This window comes from Leptinotarsa decemlineata, unplaced genomic scaffold (assembly GCF_025532065.1).
Source record: "Leptinotarsa decemlineata unplaced genomic scaffold, Ldec_3_MD MMD2_tig00000008_RagTag_RagTag, whole genome shotgun sequence".
In the NCBI taxonomy this organism is placed as follows: Eukaryota; Metazoa; Arthropoda; class Insecta; order Coleoptera; family Chrysomelidae; genus Leptinotarsa; species Leptinotarsa decemlineata.
In genome coordinates this window covers 3,219,599-3,237,936 of record NW_027412537.1, presented here as the reverse complement: position 1 = coordinate 3,237,936, position 18,338 = coordinate 3,219,599, and the positions used below count along the sequence as shown (strand labels likewise).

Genomic DNA, 18,338 nt, shown 5'->3' with positions numbered 1-18,338 from the left:
AAAAAAAACAACTATTGTCAATCGTTTGAAGGTGATTGACAATGTTTCATGATGAATTTCACTGGTTCGGACTTCCATTGTCTACTATATAAAATGATTTGAAATCCCTGAAACAAGTAAAAAAGAATAATTAAAAAAGAATAGTTAAAAATAACAATTATATTAAGCAACAATAAACCTGAAATGAAAGGATAGTGAAATAACCTACAAGTAAAAATATAATAATTGAATAAATAAAAATTAGAGGAATGAAAAAAGAAAATAATAAAAAAATAAAAAGGTGTAGAGATTCCAAGTCACGTTAGTTCACGACGTTTCGATTGTTGGTATCTACAATCGTCTTCGGGTGATGACTTGTCAATATTGTCAATCGTGTTTTCTGTTCATCCGTCGTTTACCTCAATTGATTTAAAAAATAAATTTTCTTCCAAAGGAAATCAAATGATTTTAATCTGCTGAGATTGTCTTCATTAGGATCAGATTTGTTAGACCTATTGGAAGACAAAAAGTATTGAAAACGTAAGACATTTTTATGTCCTAAATATAATAATGGAAGAAATGTTATTTTACTATTAACATTAGTACAGAGTAAGCTTATGTGACAACTCCACCACAAATGGTATTCGAATGAATTATTATGAAACATATTACACAGGCACTACTGAAGAAAAACCAAGTTAAGTTCGTAATTGGTAAAAAATTATAATTTTGGAAATAATAGAATATACTTTTCATTTCTATTTGTTCAGCAATAAATTTTTCAATACAAAAAAATAGGAGGTTAGTATCTATGCCTTTAGTGTGTTCCACTTTTGTAGATTATTTCATTTTTATTTCATATATCATTGAAGTCTTCCTTCCTGAACCTGCCAGTAAAGAGATAAAAAATGTTCGAGGATAGAGAAGGCAATAATTAAAAACCAGAACAAAAGATATTCACACAGAATTATATTTCAAATATACATAAGTATATTCCACTGGAATAAATAACTTCTCTACTAAAACATATTACTATTCTCAAATACATTAAAATATATTGTCCAGAAAAAATAATATTCAGAGTATTTTGCACATTCGACTAATATTGTTAACAAATTGACTGTGTGATTATCATTTTCACTCTTTCCTATGAAAAGGTTTATTTCTTGTAAATCTTGTGATCAAATCAACAGCCCATTGTGGTTGATCAGCAGGTACCATGTGACCTGCATCTCTCACTAAAACTTCTGTTAAGTTTCCAGCCTGCTTCACAAAACCAGCCAAAACATTGTCAACATACCATTTGAGTCTTGGAGCTGTTTTATACTCCTGGGCTCCGTTGAAATTCAGATTGTTCAAATAGTTAATTGTGAGTGGATATGCAACTATTATATCCAGTTGTCCATTGTAAATCAAAACCCTATAATTATTCAATATGTCAACCATCCAAGGAGCAACTGACTGCATTATGTCATTGCTCAACTGACGTTCCACAGTATTGTCTTCTCCGTGAAACGTTGCATTTCCAACATGAATTGCAGCTCGAACATCTGACCTCTGAATATATTTGCCAAAATTTTTCAGTTCTATGTTGTTTGGATCGTCAGGATATAGATAATTGAAATAATTGGTGAATCCCGTAGCATTCTTGAAAGTAGATGATACATTGTTCAAATCTCCATCCAACAGATTATTAAATATTTCAAAAGCCTTGGCAAATTGTTTGTTCTGAATGCAGTTGATAGCTAAAAATGAAAACAAACATTGAAATGATTCATGCAATAAAATTTGTCATTCATGACTACAACATAAGTAATGCTTTTGTTTATGACAAATTTAGCAAAACAAAATAGTGACTCATTTAATACAGATCAAAAATCCCAAAAACATTCAAATTAATCACCAAAACTGTAAGAGATCATTCACAATGGACAACTTGCCCCGCGTTCTGCCAATTTAATATTGAGTAGCCTTTTACAGATCTCTGGAAAAAATCATTTTGGCGCATGTCAACACATATTTTTTGTGCCAACTAAAAGACATGCAAACAAAAAATGAACTAACCTTGTTGTTCTTGATTTTGGAAAACTTTATATGTACTATCATCAATCAATCCAATTTGATACAAATAGTCCCCATATTTGAATTGGTGCTCAGGATCACTGAATCCATTGCCAATACTCAATCCCTGGAGATTGATTTTCAATTTTGCAGCTGGATTGTTTTTTAATATTGTGTAAGACAGTGCTGGAACATATTTTCCAGCATAGGACTCTCCGGCAACAAAAAATTCATTCTTCTGTAGTTCAGGAAACATAGTAAAGAATTGAAGCAACGCATTGTACAAATCTTGCCCAACTTTTGTTTCGTTTTGAGCATATCCCTCATTGGTGAAACTGTAACCTGTTCCTACAGGATTGTCGATGTAAATAACAGAATGGGAATTTGTCCATGCATATGGACGCAATTTCAGCCCCTTTTTGTTCTTAACAGAGAAAGGTCCATTTTCAACAAATAATCCCAGTAATGATGTGGCTCCTGGCCCACCCTGCAGCCACAATATAACAGGATCAGCAACATAATTAGATTTCGATGGGAAGAACCAAAAGAACAAATTTGAATCGAAGACTTTATCCACGGTGAAATAGCCAGAATAACATTCCATATTCTTGAATCCATTGAAATGTATAGAGGATGCAGTTTTGGCCTCTTTTATTTTGTTTTGTTCAATAAGTGGGGTTAGAAACAGGGGCACCCCCGGATCATCAGTTACTGGTTGTTGTTTGATTTCCCCATAAAAATTTGGAAAGCCGCAATTGGATGGGCTGAGATTGACAGCCATCATAATAATAACACTTATCAAGAGTAACTTCATATTCGATTTTTTTCTTCTCACAATTAGTATGGTCACAACCGCTTTTAAAGAAAACTACGGAGTGCCAAAACAAAAGGCAACAGCACAATAATATAAAAAGATGTATCAAAGACTCAGTTAAATCTTTGTCTGTACCACAGATATAAAGCTAAAACTTATACTGTGGCTGTACAAACGAGCACTAGTCGTTGGTCACTCAGTCGCTATGCTAGCCGGCTGAAGGTTATTCAATTAATTGTTAATTCATTCTTCATTTTGTTATATATTTTGAACTCAGAGTAATTAATAAGATAATAGAGTTGCCATGCCTATACCAATACAATACATGTATTTTGAAACGGGTTTCGTAATATCCTTTTCTGTACAACTTATGAGCGAAGGGTGGTGGCGGGTAATGAGAGGTTATGGAGAGTTTGTTGTTTACATTTGAAGTAAGTTGGACCATAAAACAGTGGCGGTTGGTTTAATTGATAATCGGAGGGATATTATATATTTATAAAATAAATCATTTCAGGTGAAAATGTATTCTGTTCAAATAGTTCCTACAGGAAATCTCATTTACCATCAAGGATTGAGGAAATGTGGCCAGTTTTTCTACCACCTACTAGATTTTTATTCATGTATGCCTTTATAATAAAGCGCGTGGTTTACTGCATTAAAATTAAATTATTTCAGATTTGATGAACAAGCGGTACGGTTTGTGAGGTCCGATATAAATAATTTTCGATTAGAAATCATGAATATTTATGATTATGATTGAGGTTTGATATTATTATGTGATTTCATTCAAAATTGGTTTCTAGGAGTATTTGTGGACCGACATTATGTTTTTTTCTCAATAATTCATGCTGACGAATTCTATAATTACGAAAAATCATCAATGTAAATGAAAAAAACTCTTCAAAAATGAAAAATATGTTTTTCATATGTGTGCCATAGGCAGGGCCGTAGCGAAAAGAAAAACCAGTTGTTAGAAATAACCATTAACATTTATTAATTTTTCAATAATTATTCATATTTCTTATTTTTTTCAAACCCTTTGTAGAACCTAATTGGAGCATTTCAATTTTAATCGTTCAATGTTATTATTCATCCTGTATATATAAAAATCTCATCTGACAGGAGAAAGGTTTTTAGTAAAAAACGTCAAATTGAAAGAAAGAGATTAATATTGAAATTCTCTTTTGAGATTTGTTTGAATGAATTAGGGACAATCGTAAGTTGAATAATGTTTGTTTGAATTGTTCATTTTCTTATTTGCGTTCTTTTCAGGAATTTGAGTATATAGAGATATACATTATACATTGTTATGTGCATAAAGGTGCCCTGTTGAATAAAATTATTTGCTAGTAAAACTAGTTACAGTGGTTAATTGATATATACTGCAAATTGGTCTCTCAGTAACCTATTCAAACTAAGTAATCTCAACACCAGTGGGGCAGGGAATCCAAATTTTCCCAACCCCACCAGCAAAATTTCCCAACTTTCGAAGAAATGAAAGCCGAGGGATTAGTGTTACTACTATAATATAATAATTTTCTTACTTAGCTATCCAAAGATTGGCTGAATGCTTATGCCCGTTAGGGTATGCACAAACAAAAATAAATTTTGGTGATTATAAAAATAATAATGGGAATTATTCCACTTTGGACCAAGGTTCTTGGTCTTTCACCATGTATAGGAATATTCAATACAAATGAAAGGAAACAACACTTAAATAATATTGTGCTTATTGTTTTTACTATTATTTTTTCTATCTTCACCAACAGAAATTTCACAACTTTTCCAAGTCGAAAAAACAGCGAAAAGTTGGGAATTTTGTTAATTGTCACTTCAAAATTTGTGGACTGTTCAGGACTGTTTTCTTACTTGGGAGGAACTGAACTTTTTTGAAGATTTCAACCAACTCAGAATTCTCTTCAAGTTATGCATGTTGGGAAATCCCAACCTTCTCCTGGTTCTTTTCCTTTTCTTATTACCTCTCCTTTTCTTTTCTCTCATTTTTATTTTTTAAATTTTTATTCATTTTTTTACTATATTTTTTTTTCTATCTTCCCCTACGAACAAATATCCCCAGAAGTCGAAACTTGTGCGAGCTAAGGATTAACGAGGTCTTACCTTTCAACGTGTGATTCCGAACAACAAATAATAAAATGATATAAACCAAGTTTCAAATACTTTACTTATAAGAATAAGATCAAAAAAATGATCATTAAGAACATCAAAAATATCCCCTTTCATAATGTCGGTCCACAAAGATCCCTAGATACCAATTTTAAATGAAATCATGATTTCTAATCGAAAATTCTTTATATCGGACCTCACAAACTGTACCGCTTATTTATCAAATCTGAGAATGAATCACAAATTTCTTCATCTGATTTTATGGAGCAAAGTTCAATCCTTTTGAAATTAACATTTATCATTGTTATAAATTAGTTCATATGAAATAATTTAATTTTAACCCAGTAAATCACACGCTTTATTATAAAGCCATACATAAATAAAAATCTAGTAGGTGGTAGATATACTGGCCTCATTTCAATAAATCCCCATAAATCAGATTTCCTGTAGGAACTATTTAAACAGAATACATTTTCACCTGATATAAAATAAATATATTTCTCCGATTATAACTAGACCAACCGCCACTGTTTTATGGTCCAACTTACTTCCGTAAACAAATAAAGTTATGCTGCATTCAATGTAAGGATGGAAAAGGCATCTCTATTGTCTTTTGTTACTCTGAGATTTTGAATCTAGTGGCGGTAACATCAAAACAATGAGAGCAATCACGAAAATTCTTGCCGCGAGAGGGCGCTAATAGATGTGAATGGTGAGGTCAGGTATCCTAATAGTTATTTTGTTATGAGGAGTCATGAGACCTTTTAAAGGAAGCTTTAAGTTCAGCGATTCTAGGGCGAAAGGTATTGAGCGGTAATATGACAAGAACTTAAGCCTAGTCAGTATAGGTATTACCATTTTTAAAATCTATGCAAACTAAAATGTGGGGTAAGACAAGTGTCTTTAGGAAACATCGAGGTTCGGCATTGAGGGTGATAGTGTTTCATGCAAGTGAAACAATTAGCGGTGTGCCCAGTACCTGTCAATAGTAAATTACTTGTTGATCATAATTTTCGCTTTAATTTAATTAATTGATGCAACATATAAGAATAGTTTTACAAAAAAGTGCTCTATGTTATTATTGTTTCAATTTTAAAATCGGCGACAGTATCAAAATCTCTCCCGAGTTAGATTTCTTGTTTTCTATTTTTAATGATGTTAGCTTAGGTTATTTTGAAGTTTTAAAGTATTATCGAAAAGTAATCCAGAAAAATAATTTTTATAAAATGAAAGCCAGGATCACTCATTCTCCTATTGACAATATGCTATTCTATCAAAGACACAGACAGGGAATTTTTTGAAAAACCTTTTAGATTTCTGTCCCCAATGACTTTTTTGTTCCAGATTACATCACAGTCGTATTCTGCGGTTATAAACATAATCGGAGTTGAGGATATCTATTATTCGTTAACCTGCAATCTTGCATAACAATCAGTGAACCATGCTCAAGTAATTTTGGAAATTGTTATTATATATTACCTCATTGTACGTATGTATCTTGCAAGAAATCGTATATTTTTTTCAGAATCATTCAAGACCGTTTTTATTACTGAGGAAGCAATAAATTCTGCCTTATAATCTCATAAAATATTATCTTGGCGTGAGCCTTCTAAATGACTAAACCACATTATGAAAAAATATATTTCAGTGGTTTTTGCTGCATTTTAGTAGTTTTACTAATTATTATTGCCTTTCTGTCCGAAAATCTCTATGGATTCAATATCGACGTTATATAACTTTTGAATTGATTTTGTTTGTATGAATTTTCTAGGTGATTCCAACCTAATTGGAATATAAGGATAAAATAAAAATTATATCCAAATGTTTAGCAAAACTATATTTTCAATTATTTTCACTTTGGGAGTACATGCAACAGTAACTGTTGGACAGAAAATTATGAAAATGTAGCAAATTCTGCAATAAAATATTTTTCCACTTGATTCAGAATTAGATCCTTATTGAGAATTCAAAATCTACCGCCAAATATCACTATCTTTTTAATTGATATACAGTATTCTGTATATCTGAGATGTAGTTACATAGACATCCACTGCATTCAATGTCGTATTCGAATTTTCGCCAACAGGTAGGTATCTTGTTCCATATCTGTGAATCTGTGGTAGTAAAGTTACTTTAAAGTAAGGTTATACGTTTGTCAAAGAATATTGTTCTTGCGATATCTTGTGCATTTGTATACGATATTATAGTCTATATACAAAGGTTATACATAATTTTCAATATTTTGAAACGCATTTTTGTTTGTATGCCTAATAAATTTAACGGTTTTTTCTAACATTAGTTTAATCTGCAAAATGTACACTCTCATACATGGATTTTATAAATATATGGTACAAAAGGATGAGTTTTGTGTATTAATATTAGGATTGGATAATGCTGGTAAAACTGTAAGTAACTCCATTTGTATGCATTGGAGGATTCTAAAACTACGTTAAAATTTTTAGACGTACCTGGAAGCAGCAAAAACTAAATTAACGAAAAATTATACAGGAATACATCCTACAAAGATCACTACAACTGTTGGTTTGAATATTGGAAAGATTGATGTTGCTGGTATAAGATTAAACTTTTGGGATTTAGGAGGTCAAATTGAACTTCAGTCTTTGTGGGACAAGGTAAAGTAGAAAGGTAGATAAACATTGAGAATTTTTAAAATATGAATATGTATATAAACTATTCACAAATGATGGATATTACTTGGGGATATTTTCTTGACAATCTTGTGAAAAATATTTCTTGAAGATTTTTCACATTAATCAAAGAAGAAACTCCTTTGACAGGTCTTTTAGATCATGAACCATGCACAGCAGTGTTATCAATAGTAGATACAATACTTTACAGTAATATATCATCCCACGAAAACTAGAAACCTTACGCTAGTTGCACACACACCGATTTTGGACGGCCGACTTTGTACCTGGCACACACGCCGACTTTGTACCTGGATCGTCGCCGGTAAAATACTGGTGAGCAGCCGTCCACTGCCATTGTATCGCCGGCAGTACCGGGAAGTAGTGGCGTATATGACTAAATACTCTTGCATACTCACCGGTTTTTTACCGACCATCCCAGTCTCGAATGCTCGGTGAAATTGTAGTTACTAAGCATTAACTTCGTTTTGGTAGTGCGTGCTAATTACGACAACAAAGCAACTGATTGTTTGACCGATAAAAATTCGGTGAGTGTGCAAACACCCGCTCCCAATAAAATATCGGCCGATTTTATACTGGCCGTCCAAAATCGGTGTGTGTGCAACTAGCGTAACATGAAAATCAACAATTTTTTTGTTAAAGTTGTTTGGATTATTCACAGAGATCGCATATCCCAAAATATATCCTTGCAAAGATAAGATTTTTATATTGAGCACATTTTCCTATTAATTAATCTCACTATTCATTCCTGTATTAACTTCCTGTATTAACTTCAACTGTCTATTTTTCGATATTTGTTTGTTTTAATGACTGGTGCTAGTTCAACAAAAATGTATTTTTGTGTAATGACTACAAATCTGAAGTAAAAAAAAATCGTCTGTTTCAGAACACATTTCTAGTAATAAAAACAAGTGAAATTCCCCTTTTTTTATTATTGCAACTTTCATTTTTTGTTACTTTCATTTTTCTTCCATCTGAAACAATAAATTTCGATTTTTAAATAGATCACCTTATAAATTATTTAATTTTTGGAATCCTCTGAACGTTCTGATTTCTTTTGCTTAATCTAAGAGAAGTAGATAGGCATGTAAGATTGTTGAAAACGACCTTAATAACTACAAAAATTCAAGATACATGGAAATTGTCTGATATTTTGATTTATGTGAGACAACGCACAACTTTATTTCTTCAAATGATTTCTTAATGGTAACAAGAGACTATTTGAAAATCCTTCTTTTTTCCTAGCACTGAAATTTCACCATTTCATTTTTCATTTTAGTATTATGAAGAATCGCATGCTATTATATATATTGTTGATTCTTCCGATAGAGAAAGAATTCAAGAATCAAAAGAGATATTTGGTAAGTTTGTAGTAAGCACAGATATTATGTTAGATCAAAAAACTTACAGAAATATTTATACTTTTCTCCATTTAATAATCCCACAGCTCTTATGAAGTTAAAAACACACTATGATTTTACAGATAAAATGATATCAAGTGAAGCATTACAAGGAATCCCTCTATTGGTTCTAGCAAATAAACAGGATATTCCAGAATGCATGGGAGTTAGAGAAGTGAAGCCTATATTCAACAAAAATGCGCATCTGATTGGAAAAAGAGACTGTATGGTTATGCCAATATCAGCTCTCACAGGGTACGTGGAAAATATACTGCATTTTGCAGGTCCTAATTTCTCAATCTTCGAAAAAACAATTATTCTGTCTAGCTCAGAATGAATCTAATAAAAACACTTCACCCACACATTAGAACCAAGAAAAATGTTTTTGTTTTGGTATAGGGGAGAAGTATTTTTGTTGGGTATGAGGTAATTTAAATTGCTTTATTTCGAGAACATATTAGAAACCACTCAACTGAATAGATTATCATTCCATTCATACAAATAATGATTTATTTGATTTTTAACACAGAGAAAAAATCGAATTATTATATTGAGGTACAATTTTTTTTGTATGTACAAACCTGATAAACAAAGCCTCTAAATAATTATATAGATCAGTTTAAAATAATATTATGAAGTCTTCAAAACAATTTGGTTTCAAGGGATTTGAAATTATTTTGGTAATTTTCAATTAACACACTTTTATTAGCTTCACCTGTATGTATGTATGTTTGTTTGTTTGCAACTCTCCTTTTCATTTCATATTCATTCCCTTTTGAATGCTCGGGATCTGTATTTGACAGAATTATCGACATTATTGCTTGATCTATTCGCGGGCAGATGGCGCTCCTTTGCGCGCTTGCTGCCTTCCTTGGGCTTGGTAGTTGATTTTCAGGCTCCCTTTCCGGAATCGGAAAATATCAATGGTCGGTTTTCTAAACAATATATAGCTGATTGATCTCAAAATTTAGATAAAATAAATATAGTTTAAAAGACTAAAAAACACGCTTTTATAGCATACGAAACTAAAAAATGAAAAATAAATATAAGTTACAAAAACTAAAAAAGACGCTTTTAAAGAACATTGAACTAAAAAATGAAAAATAATTTTGTTCAAAATAAATAACAAATAATAACGAACCAAAAATACTAGTATTATTATGAAAAAAGCGTGGGCGCTTTTTTCACAATAATACTAGTATTTTTCATTCATTATTGTTTTAAACTTATTTAAAAAAAATATTTCTAACTCTTTAGTTCGATGTTCTTTAAAAGCGATTTTTTTAGTTTTTTTAAATTATATTTTTTAATTTATTCATATGTGAAATTCAAAATTTATCTACATTTGATAGAATATAACATGAAAATTATATACAATTGAAATTTTAAAACCTGACTTTTTTTAGTGAAGGAGTTGATGAAGGCATCAGGTGGCTTGTGGATTGCATCAAAAGGAATGTATATTTGAGACCACCCAGAAACCAAGAAGAAACTTAAAGAAGTTGTTTATAAATAAATGGACTAATATTTGTGGTAACAAGAAATGTCACAATTTCTTGTTGAAATCAAGACTATGCTTGAAATAAAGTGTTAAGAACATATTTTTCATTTTAAAAATAGATTTTTGTGTCAAATAGATTTGTATTGAGATCACTATGGACTGTCTATTTGAAACAATTTTTATCTAAGAGGATTTATCAAAGTAAATCATAATAAAATCAGAACCACTTTAATATTGTGTACCAGAAATGTTAATTCTCCCAGTAAGTCCTTACACATCCATTTCAACTGCTCATTATTCAAGAGTTGAACAAAACTATTCGTCTTCTAGATATTTTATAGTTGATCAATTTAGACAATATTAAAATATGTTGTTAATCTTATATTGTGTGACAGGAATTTTGGTACTTTCAATGAAGTACCTGCCTGCAAATATATTCAAATATTGATAACTCTTATCAATATACCATTTCAAACAAAACCATCATCTCTTCTCTGCTATCATTTTCAAGTTAAATGCTGAGTTGAAATAACCATGACAGTTTATTCTGTTTATGAAATTTATTCGAAAATACTGGTCAAATATTCTCCTGCATTTCAATGGTCTTCAGTTGCATGAATATAAATAACGAAACATTTCTTGATATACTGTAATGCAGTCGTTTCAAAGATACAGCCATCACAATGTGTCACTGAAAGAAGCGTGTGTCTAGACAAGCGAGAGAGTTTTAGTTGGGTACCTATTTAGTTCCAGTAAGCAACTCGATCATCTCTTAGCAACAAACGGAAATACCCTATTATTTTTGTTGAGAATAGAATCTTGAGTTTATCACAATGCTTGGATTCCTTCACGAGAGGAAACTTTGGATAGACATGAAAAACCGACATGTTCGAATTGCAAGGAAAGAAGAAAATGCACATATTCTTTATCAATCCATAAGTTTCTCCGTATTTTAATCATTCATTTTGAAATATTATATCGAACAGAAAGATTCAGAGGCAAGTTAAATGTTGCCATGTAACATTATCTGAATCCCTTATTTGACTGACTCAAGCTCTAAGATGCCATGTATTTATATGCAATTCAATTTTGAAACTTTGACCCTGTTTTATTTACGGGAGAATGTCTTAATTCACCTTATTTTTTTTGGATTCGTAGAAATTGACTGTGTTGAACAAAAAAAATTTAAATGGTGCATTGTAGTTGGGAAGTTGAAATTAATTTTTTTGCTCAGTATTATGGAAACTTATTAATATAATTATTTTGATTTTCACTATACCATAGCTTGCTCGAGGATAGCAAAGCAGTTTTGTGAACCTTTTATAGTGAAGATCATAAATCTTATTAGTAAGTTTTGATATGGATTTTTAACAAGTATCGGCCAATTTTATTCATTCGGTAAAAATATAACGTTGATTATTTCCTACCAGTTGTCTGTCATATTGTTTTTCAAGTTATATCTTGACAAAGGGACATGCGGAGAGAAAGATGGAGACCCTGGAAAAAATATATTGTGAAGGATGGTACTCAAATAGGACAAGTTGAAATCTAAAAAGGTTCATTCCTCTATCTCAAGGAAACATTTTGAATATCTGTTTAAAATCTGTTTTTCCGTTAATCAACTGTCGCCCCCATACGAACAACTCTCAGAAGTTGAGAAACTTGTGCGAACTAAGGGCTAACGAGGTCTTACCTTTTAACGTGTGATTCCCATGGAATATGTATGGAATGATAAAATTAACGCCACTCCAAGTAAGAGATTTATTTCAATTATTGTATATCCTAATTATAATTTTCAGTACAAAGTATACTTGGTCCAGGAAAGCTGATCTGAGTACCTGAGCGAGTTACACTATCAGAAGCGATAATACAAGCCTTCTGTATTGCCTGTTGGATGTTGATATTTTTTTCATATGCTAAGAGATATGCCAAAGCACCAATAAAGGCATCACCGGCACCAGTTGAATCAACACATTTGACTTCAGGACAGGAGATATGATGAAAATGCTTATTTTTGCTATCAACGTAAATGGCTCCTTGAGCACCTAATGTTATAAGAACACTGTTACATCCTCTTGAAAGAAGTTTAAGTGCTGCAGTTTCAGCGTCTCTACAAGTTAAAAAGAATGAGTATTCAAAACCAAAAAGGTTTTTAGATGCAAAAATTTATGACTGTTGCAGAGCCTGCTAAAATTGATTTGGCCACATAGGTATTTTAATTCATATTTTACAGAACATTTTTTATCTCAACTGGTAGAATGAGTCAAATGAATCTAATTGAAAATACACAGAAAGTCTAGCTTTGCCTACTTTACCATTTAGACAATATACCTAATGATCAAGTACTTCTAATTTTAAGGAGAGTTCGGCTCTATGAACATGTCCTCTCTTGCTTGTAGGTAGGAGCCTTAAGAATAATTCAGAGCATTCTACATTATCGATTCCGTAATCTGAATTATATTCTAATTATCTTTCTTCATCCTTGAATTTTGCATGAAAAATATAATAATTTTCTAATATTGATACAAAAATAATTTGATAATTTCTTTAAAGTTCAAGTATTACAGAATTACTTGTATTTATCGTACACTAAGAAATTCACTAATAAACTCACTTTGCACTATTCACTGGCATTCCAGCAAATACAGAGGCTTCAGACTCATTGACACAAAATATTGTTGGCAAACTAAGAAGCTGTGGATTGTACTTAGAAAGAGCTGGCGCTCCGTTTAATATGGATATCTGTGAAAATGAAAAAATATAACATATGGGGAAGCGGTAACACAAATACAATTCTGTAAGGAGTACGTCTTTTATATTTTGGATTAAATCAAGATGTAAGTCTGAAAGATGTCAGAAGAATGGTTAATTTCAAGCTGTGGATTGTACTTAGAAAGAGCTGGAGCTCCGTTTAATATGGATGTCTGTGAAAACAAAAAAATATGAATTTCACTAGTTCGGACTTCCATTGTTTAATATGTAAAATGGTTTGAAATCCTCGAAACAACTGAAAAAGAAGAATTAAAAATAAATAGCTGAAAATAACAATATTAAGCAAAAATAACCTGAAATGAAATAATAGTGAAATAAAATACAAGTAAAATACAACAAAAAATAAAGAAATACAAATAAATATAAATAAAAATTCAAGAGATTCCAAGGCACATTAGTTCACGTTTTTTATTTATATTTATTTGTATTCCTTTATTTTTTGTTCAATCGTTTTTAATTTTATTTGTATTTTATTTCACTATTATTCCATTTCAGGTTATTTTTGCCCAATATAATTGTTATTTTAAATAAAGAGTTGCAAAATTATCATAAACAAGATAAAAAACATTTTGACCAGAAAATAAAATCACATTTCACACACTAATTGATCAATTGATATATTTATGTATAACATATACCGTATTGATATACCTGCAGATTTCAATAAAAATTCACTTTAACTGATTTGAAAAAGCGTTTTTAGCAATGAAATAGCAACTCATGTTCTCTTTGAGGTCTGAGCACATGGAAAAACTATTCCGGCTCCATGTAGTGAAGCAGTTTTTATTTTTACTTCTTTTTTTGAATCAAAATTGTTTTTAAATAATTTTTTATGTAGCTTCACTTTAATAGTAGACATCATGACAATTTTATGATATCTTTTTAAGTAAAGACTACACTGTTCACTACTTCGAAAAACATTTGCAATAACTGATTAAGTATCAATCCCAGTAAATTATATTTTATTCAAATTTCAGTATCATACTCACTCCTCTACAGAATTGTATAGCTCTTATAGCTACTTGCTCTGAAGTTTCTAGCTGTACTACAAGAACTTTGGCATTGGTGATACTGTTTTGAGCCTCCTCAACATCTTCTACGCTTAGCTTTCCATTGGCGCCTGCAACAATAACTATCTGATTTTCTCCTTTTTCGGAAACTATTATCTGAGCAACACCAGTTGATGTATTATCTGTTGACTTGATATTTTGTGTATTTACTTGTTCTTTATTCAAATTATGCACATATTTTGGGCCCCAGACATCATCTCCAACCTGAAATGATTGTAATTGTCAAGTGACACTGAACAAACACATTGAATCGTATAGTTTCTTATGAGAATATTGAGAAATCCATGTACCAAAATCAACATCAAACTAAGAAAATAGACTGGGTGATTAATAGGAAATTATTCACCAATCACTAGTTGCTTGTGGATCAACTCCCATTTAGATATATACGTACTCTAGCAACTAATGCAGTTTTTCCACCAAGTTTTGCAGCTGCTACACATTGATTGGCACCTTTACCACCAAAATTCGTAACAAACTCTTTTCCATGGATAGTTTCACCTACGTTTGGTAGCCTGGGGGCATAACTAACACAAAATAAATGTAGAATAGTAATGGTTATAAATTCTTTATTACCTAACAAAATCAATCATGCAAGAGCCAACAACAACAATTTCAGAATGAGACATATTAAAGTTATTCCAGTATTTTTTCCTTATTTCATGAACATTGCCATTTTACTTACGTAATGGTAATTGTAAAACAATCTTATCAAAATGAAAATAAAATAAAATTCCTAACCTATAATCTTCAGTTTCTATTTTGACAGTTTTTCTGTAATTACACATTCCATTATGACTAATGTGAACTTGGCCGCAAAATTTATCAGCTGCTATTTTCGAAGGATGCCGAAGGCACAGTGGCGTCGGTATTTATTATAATATTAAATTGGAAAAAACCATCAGTTTTCCAGCAAAGAGTAACATTTTTGTTTGATGACACTTCAAATAATAAGAAATACAGAAATAAATCAATGTTAACCCATTTGTTGATTTATAAGCAGCTTACATTGAACTATAGACCAACATTGAAGTGGATGTTATGATAACATTGTAGTTGAAAAAAAATTAAATTATACCGGAGGAAAATATTGGCCGGGATTCGAAAAAGGTAACATGAAATTTAAAAAAAATCGCTGGAATGAAAAATTTGACCAATTCTTCGAAAGGACTGGCCTTAGAGAAAATTATTGAAATAACTACTTTATTCTGTCGAAAGTGCACCGATTGTCACTCGCAACCTCTGCCGAGGAAGTGGATGCTGAAAAAAACATATGAAATAATTATTTTTAGTTTCATGCGCATGGACTGTCGAGATGAAAATCAGTAAGAATTATATAAGTTGAATGAAAAGTCGTTTTACGAGAACAAAGATATAATAACCAGTTATTAGCAAGATGTTTAAAACATTGGAGCCTTATTATTTTTGCAAGTATCCAAACAGACCAACAATAAATCGAGAAAAATTTCTTAATCCAAGTTTTATTGCGCGTGCCGGAGAATGAAGTATTATCGATTATCCGTAGAGGGAGCATAGATTCATAGAACCCTTTCCAGACAACTATAGAGATTTCTAGCAAATTACGTGACTGTTTCGAAATTGCCTAAGTGTGTTCCAAAATTATCTAGAGTTTTTCACATTAAGTTTACTCAAAATGTACATTTCATAATCTGCTCTTTTATGTTTGGCGAGTTTTTGTACCGCGCTTTATAGTTGCTTGCATATCTATTCGAGCTTCATTCGAAAGTTTAGGGTATGATTCAACAATATCAGGAAAAAATATACTTTAAGTGACCTTAAAAGTTTTTCACGAAAACACATTTGTGAATTCCCACCCCAGAACAAAAGAAGGAAATTCACAACAGCTATATTCGATCTTCTACCATTTGATAGACAAAATGATTGAGCATCCATATATTTTAGTAAACTATGGCCCCTACTGTTACCAATTTTGTCGAAACTAAGTCTTTCAAGATATAGGTAGTTGCCTACAAGAACAGTTTTAGAGGTGACTAACCTTACAGCTACAGAGACAAAAAATGATAAATAGAATATGATAATACTCATCAATTTTGGCACGAATATATCATATATAATTCAAAAATATAGCAACAATACAGAATGAGGGACTGAAGTAAAAAACACATAAAATGAAAGAAAAGTTGTGGTGTCTTAGGTGACGAAAAATTCACCACGGAGACATGTCCAGTACACAGTAAAAATGTATTTTCAAAAGTCAGCAGATCGCCGCTACCACGTCCTCTGGAATTGTCACTTTACCACATTACTGAATATTACATGACAGTCAACTAGTTCTCATGGGGAAGAGCCTAAATCTGCAGTTGGCCAAGTCTTGGAAACACAAAGAATAGGAATTCGGAAAGGTGCTTGAATCACTGCATATTCCAGGTAATTATTCAAAGGGGTTGCTAATTGGACTCCTTAGATATTTTATCAATACGTTAGGGGAATATTCGTCATCACGGGCTCTTATATTGAGTGAACTGGGTTGTTCTATTTTGAAAAATTGTAGTTCGATTATTGACATATTTATTAAAAATATCTCTTTCACCACTCTCTGCATCGGTCAAGCTCATATTGTACACATCACTTAGTTATTTTTTTTGTTTCAGTGTAAAATCGACTCTGAGATCCCAGGAAATTTTGACTTCGAGAGCTTATTTTTATTTCTCAAAACTGATCTCAACACGTCACGAGGCTGTAGGCAAGCTTTCATTGGCTGAGAGTTCTGATAATTTTTTTCCGCATCTAAACCTGTTTTTGAGTTCTATATCCGCACCTGGGACAATTGAGAAAATTGCTATTGATGAAGTCAGAACTGTCTTGGGCTTCAAGCATATCTTAAATCAAAATAATGCGTTCAATCATTCATAATAAACATAATTCATATCATGTTTAGTTCCATTTTCCAGATCATCTATCCGTTTTTAGAGCGTTTCGTTTTTTTGCAGGATAGTGATACCACATTTACAGATGTATATTGCCGCTGAATAGGTAAGTACCTAGACATTATAGAATACATAAAATCAGTTTGTTGTTATTTACAAGATTTTCACAGTACCAACTCATTGAAAAAGGTTGCAACATGTAATATTCTCATATTGGAAAACGGCATTTCTAGAGCTTTCCGATCCGAAGACAATAACGTTGGATTTGTGAACGATATATCATCAGACAGTGATCAAAGGCATTTTTCACAAACACTTTATAGGTTTCTAATGCCTCCGCATAGTATCAAAGAAAAAGGCTTGCTGAAAATAAGAATACGGAAAATGAATTGACGACACTTCAACTTCAATATGGCGGACTCAAAATGATGGAAGACTATATGTTTTTTATGCGGAAAACAAGATGGCCGCCATACCAATTTTAGAGTAATTAATTCGGCAAAAGTAAGGGATAGTTTGGTTGGTGCTTCAATAAATGTAGGAATCGATCGCATTAAATGAATAAATGAACAGACCAAGCGAATTACTAGAGAATGAATAATGAATTCATAGTAAAAATGACAGTTTTATGCACAAGATTTCATTTACAAACTTTAAAAAGGGAAAAATACTTCTCGAATTGACTGGAACCCATCAATTCATTAGGTATAGGTATATTAAACAATTTATATAAGATATAAAAGCTTGCACCAGATTTATTTGAGTAGAAAAACAAGTAGGTTTGAAATATATAACTTGATCTTGACATAAGTAATTTTGAGAAAAAAATATTTTTTTATAAAATAAGTCATTCTAGCCATAAGAAGCTTTTTCACAATAATATTGAGGTAACAATCCCAATTTTTCAAGCCACTGCGCATTAGGTAGTTATTGTTATTGTACTGAACTTGACTATTCAGCAAGTTAAGTGGTTTGTTGGCGGGACGTTGAGGTTGGCTCTCAATTATTGTCCTCGTGGTCCTTATCACGTTCCTTATGG

The 18,338-nt window shown here is 31.6% G+C and overlaps 3 protein-coding genes across 6 annotated transcripts; 1 reads left to right on the top strand and 2 right to left on the bottom strand.

The window, feature by feature from the left end:
- Positions 1 to 930: 930 nt before the first annotated feature.
- LOC111502627 (venom serine carboxypeptidase) lies at positions 931 to 3,240 on the bottom strand. Its single transcript, XM_023156745.2, has 2 exons — positions 2,044 to 3,240; positions 931 to 1,724 (listed from the first exon to the last, which is right to left on the bottom strand). The coding sequence occupies exons 1-2, from the start codon at positions 2,852 to 2,854 to the stop codon at positions 1,117 to 1,119; spliced, it is 1,419 nt and encodes a 472-aa protein (XP_023012513.2). The 5' UTR covers positions 2,855 to 3,240; the 3' UTR covers positions 931 to 1,116.
- Positions 3,241 to 7,084: 3,844 nt separating this feature from the next.
- Arfrp1 (ADP-ribosylation factor related protein 1) lies at positions 7,085 to 10,784 on the top strand. 2 transcript variants are annotated; one of them, XM_074170880.1, is made up of 5 exons: positions 7,085 to 7,383; positions 7,441 to 7,611; positions 8,927 to 9,008; positions 9,131 to 9,302; positions 10,459 to 10,784. In XM_074170880.1, exons 1-5 carry the CDS (start codon positions 7,291 to 7,293, stop codon positions 10,463 to 10,465), a joined length of 525 nt encoding a protein of 174 aa, XP_074026981.1. In that variant the 5' UTR covers positions 7,085 to 7,290; the 3' UTR covers positions 10,466 to 10,784. The 2 variants fall into 2 exon arrangements, with proteins under 2 accessions (XP_074026981.1, XP_074026980.1); XM_074170879.1 differs by having other exon boundaries at positions 7,092 to 7,383; positions 10,454 to 10,784.
- Positions 10,785 to 12,295: 1,511 nt separating this feature from the next.
- LOC111502625 (ribokinase) lies at positions 12,296 to 15,343 on the bottom strand. 3 transcript variants are annotated; one of them, XM_074170877.1, is made up of 5 exons: positions 15,132 to 15,343; positions 14,785 to 14,917; positions 14,310 to 14,594; positions 13,163 to 13,290; positions 12,296 to 12,658 (listed from the first exon to the last, which is right to left on the bottom strand). In XM_074170877.1, the coding sequence occupies exons 1-5, from the start codon at positions 15,176 to 15,178 to the stop codon at positions 12,331 to 12,333; spliced, it is 921 nt and encodes a 306-aa protein (XP_074026978.1). In that variant the 5' UTR covers positions 15,179 to 15,343; the 3' UTR covers positions 12,296 to 12,330. The 3 variants fall into 3 exon arrangements, with proteins under 3 accessions (XP_074026978.1, XP_074026977.1, XP_074026979.1); XM_074170876.1 differs by lacking the exon at positions 15,132 to 15,343 and adding an exon at positions 14,967 to 15,125; XM_074170878.1 differs by lacking the exon at positions 15,132 to 15,343 and adding an exon at positions 14,967 to 15,125 and having other exon boundaries at positions 14,785 to 14,905.
- Positions 15,344 to 18,338: the final 2,995 nt, after the last annotated feature.

What these genes read in the sequence shown, in the direction of transcription:
- LOC111502627 (XM_023156745.2), bottom strand. Translation starts at nt 2,854, where the DNA reads ATGAAGTTACTCTTGATAAGTGTTATTATTATGATGGCTGTCAATCTC. An exon ending in CCAAAATCAAGAACAACAAG is followed by an intron (nt 1,725 to 2,043) that starts GTTAGTTCATTT and finishes TTTCATTTTTAG; the next exon opens with CTATCAACTGCATTCAGAAC.
- Arfrp1 (XM_074170879.1), top strand. Translation starts at nt 7,291, where the DNA reads ATGTACACTCTCATACATGGATTTTATAAATATATGGTACAAAAGGAT. An exon ending in TGGATAATGCTGGTAAAACT is followed by an intron (nt 7,384 to 7,440) that starts GTAAGTAACTCC and finishes TAAAATTTTTAG; the next exon opens with ACGTACCTGGAAGCAGCAAA. An exon ending in TTCAGTCTTTGTGGGACAAG is followed by an intron (nt 7,612 to 8,926) that starts GTAAAGTAGAAA and finishes TTTTCATTTTAG; the next exon opens with TATTATGAAGAATCGCATGC.
- LOC111502625 (XM_074170876.1), bottom strand. Translation starts at nt 15,019, where the DNA reads ATGTCTCATTCTGAAATTGTTGTTGTTGGCTCTTGCATGATTGATTTT. An exon ending in AAACTGCATTAGTTGCTAGA is followed by an intron (nt 14,595 to 14,784) that starts GTACGTATATAT and finishes CAATCATTTCAG; the next exon opens with GTTGGAGATGATGTCTGGGG. An exon ending in ATGCCAGTGAATAGTGCAAA is followed by an intron (nt 12,659 to 13,162) that starts GTGAGTTTATTA and finishes TTTAACTTGTAG; the next exon opens with AGACGCTGAAACTGCAGCAC.